Below are 1,809 nucleotides of genomic sequence, written 5' to 3'. Positions count from 1 at the left end.
AGTACGAGAATGAAGGTCTTGGCATCTTTGGTTTTGTTAGCTTTGGTAAATTATGCTTATTCGACAGATGTACAATCTTGTAAGTATATTTTAACTATTTATATTATAATAGTAGATCATTTATAATACATATTTTGGATATGTTGTTAGGTATTTTGAGAAAAGACACTGTAACACTTTAATTTCTACGAATTTTTGAAATCTGTAAAAACTGTCACAACTTCATGAAAAGAGTTTCGCTGCGGGTTCAGATTTCTATATCAACTTTGTGGTTGAGAGAAACCATTATTATTTCCTTTGCAACCTCTTTCATACGTATGTTGGATATAAGATCCACTTCTTATTTGTGGAAGGACGAAATGGGCGGTGACTATTAGACGCCTTCAATATAGCCATCTTTCTCTATCGCATGGATTTCTATGGCTTACTTTATCGCTCTCACGTAACTTCAGATAGACCATCGGTACTTTCCTACCCTGTATTATTGAATTTTCTCGTACAGCAAATAACAAAGTTGAAATAAAAATCTGAGTATACGGTGATACTATTTGCAAAAGTTTGTTGTAATAAACCCTTTATAGTTATTTACATAAAAAAGTAGTAATAAAAATTTGTATGGCCTACTTAGGTAGTGTAGAATTCTTTAGCTAGACGGTTCTTCCTCTGAAATAAAAATAAGATAAGCTTCTTATATTGTAAATATTCAAATGTATTTGAGCATTTATTTTACCTATTAGTAAAGGCATATAAAAGCAATGCAAATAATTTCTAAAACATTTTTTATAGGTCAGGATCTTCTTTTACCAGAAGTAACAGTGACCATAGACGGCACAGTGTGTACAACGGGACCATGTGTAGTCGGACTTGGATCAAGTTTTTCTGTATTGATTTCCTTTGATACTCGTAAGAATTTATAAATACGTTTTATTAAACAAAGTAGTCGCAAATTTAATAGTCCGGTCAATCTAGACATTCAATGATACATAANAAGTCAAAAAAAATTTTACAATCTTTACAATTTAATATCTTCTATTGTCCCGTTAATTTCTAGCTGTCAAATTGGAGCGCATCAAGGCGAAATCTGTATCAACAGGATCAACCGGTGGATCAGTGACAGTCGTGTTCGAAGACGATACTTGTGATGGAATTCAGAACACGGTATGTCCAGTGGCAGCAGGGGGACACGTTGATTATTTATACGCCAGTGTTTTAGCTGAAGAATATTCTGAGGTGAGTCATTAAATTGAACAAAAAGTAAATATAAAGAATATTGAGCAGCAGAGTTTCCATACCGTTTCTATTCTCCCTTCTACTACTGCAACTAATTTTGACTATACTAATTTGTTTTGTAGGTGAATGCTACAATGGTTGTCACTTTACTTGACGTGGACAACAATGATACTGCGGTGCTATGCTTCTCCGTCGACCTTACAATTGACAATTCGTAATGTAGACATTTATACAAATATAAACAGGAAAATGTATGTAGGTATAATGTAGATGATGAAATATTTTAATGAAAATATATATAATCTGCTCTAAATTTACAACCAGTGTTTTATTCCTAATATAGAGCAACTGAAACAACAATACATTTAATTTGTGCAAATCTATTTCTTATGGTTTGTTTACCAATAGCGCTCTGCCTCACCCACCGAGTGCTCTACTCAGAGAACCAAGGGGAGATTTGTTTATATTTCCAGCCATTTCCGAGTTACGAGCAAAAACCGTTTTTTTTTTCTCATACGTTGTGACATCATAGCTCGATGACGAAGGCGAAAAAGTCCACGCGCTCTACCCCACGCTCCC

General features: G+C 34.0%; 1 protein-coding gene across 1 annotated transcript; it reads left to right on the top strand.

The window, feature by feature from the left end:
• Positions 1–6: 6 nt before the first annotated feature.
• Positions 7–1,550, top strand: LOC111692867. The gene is made up of 4 exons (XM_023456997.1): positions 7–79; positions 787–903; positions 1,052–1,230; positions 1,353–1,550. Exons 1-4 carry the CDS (start codon positions 10–12, stop codon positions 1,446–1,448), a joined length of 462 nt encoding a protein of 153 aa, XP_023312765.1. The 5' UTR covers positions 7–9; the 3' UTR covers positions 1,449–1,550.
• The last annotated feature ends 259 nt before the right edge of the window (positions 1,551–1,809 follow it).

Source organism: Anoplophora glabripennis, unplaced genomic scaffold (genome assembly GCF_000390285.2).
Source record: "Anoplophora glabripennis isolate ALB-LARVAE unplaced genomic scaffold, Agla_2.0 scaffold4316, whole genome shotgun sequence".
Classification (NCBI taxonomy): domain Eukaryota; kingdom Metazoa; phylum Arthropoda; class Insecta; order Coleoptera; family Cerambycidae; genus Anoplophora; species Anoplophora glabripennis.
Note: the sequence above shows the minus strand (reverse complement) of the source record. Positions and strands in the feature narration are given on the sequence as shown.

Bases quoted from the DNA above. Each gene is read 5' to 3' on its own strand.
- LOC111692867 (XM_023456997.1), top strand. From the start codon at position 10: ATGAAGGTCTTGGCATCTTTGGTTTTGTTAGCTTTGGTAAATTATGCT. The intron at 80-786 runs GTAAGTATATTT...CATTTTTTATAG, and splicing joins TTCGACAGATGTACAATCTT to GTCAGGATCTTCTTTTACCA. The intron at 904-1,051 runs GTAAGAATTTAT...GTTAATTTCTAG, and splicing joins ATTGATTTCCTTTGATACTC to CTGTCAAATTGGAGCGCATC.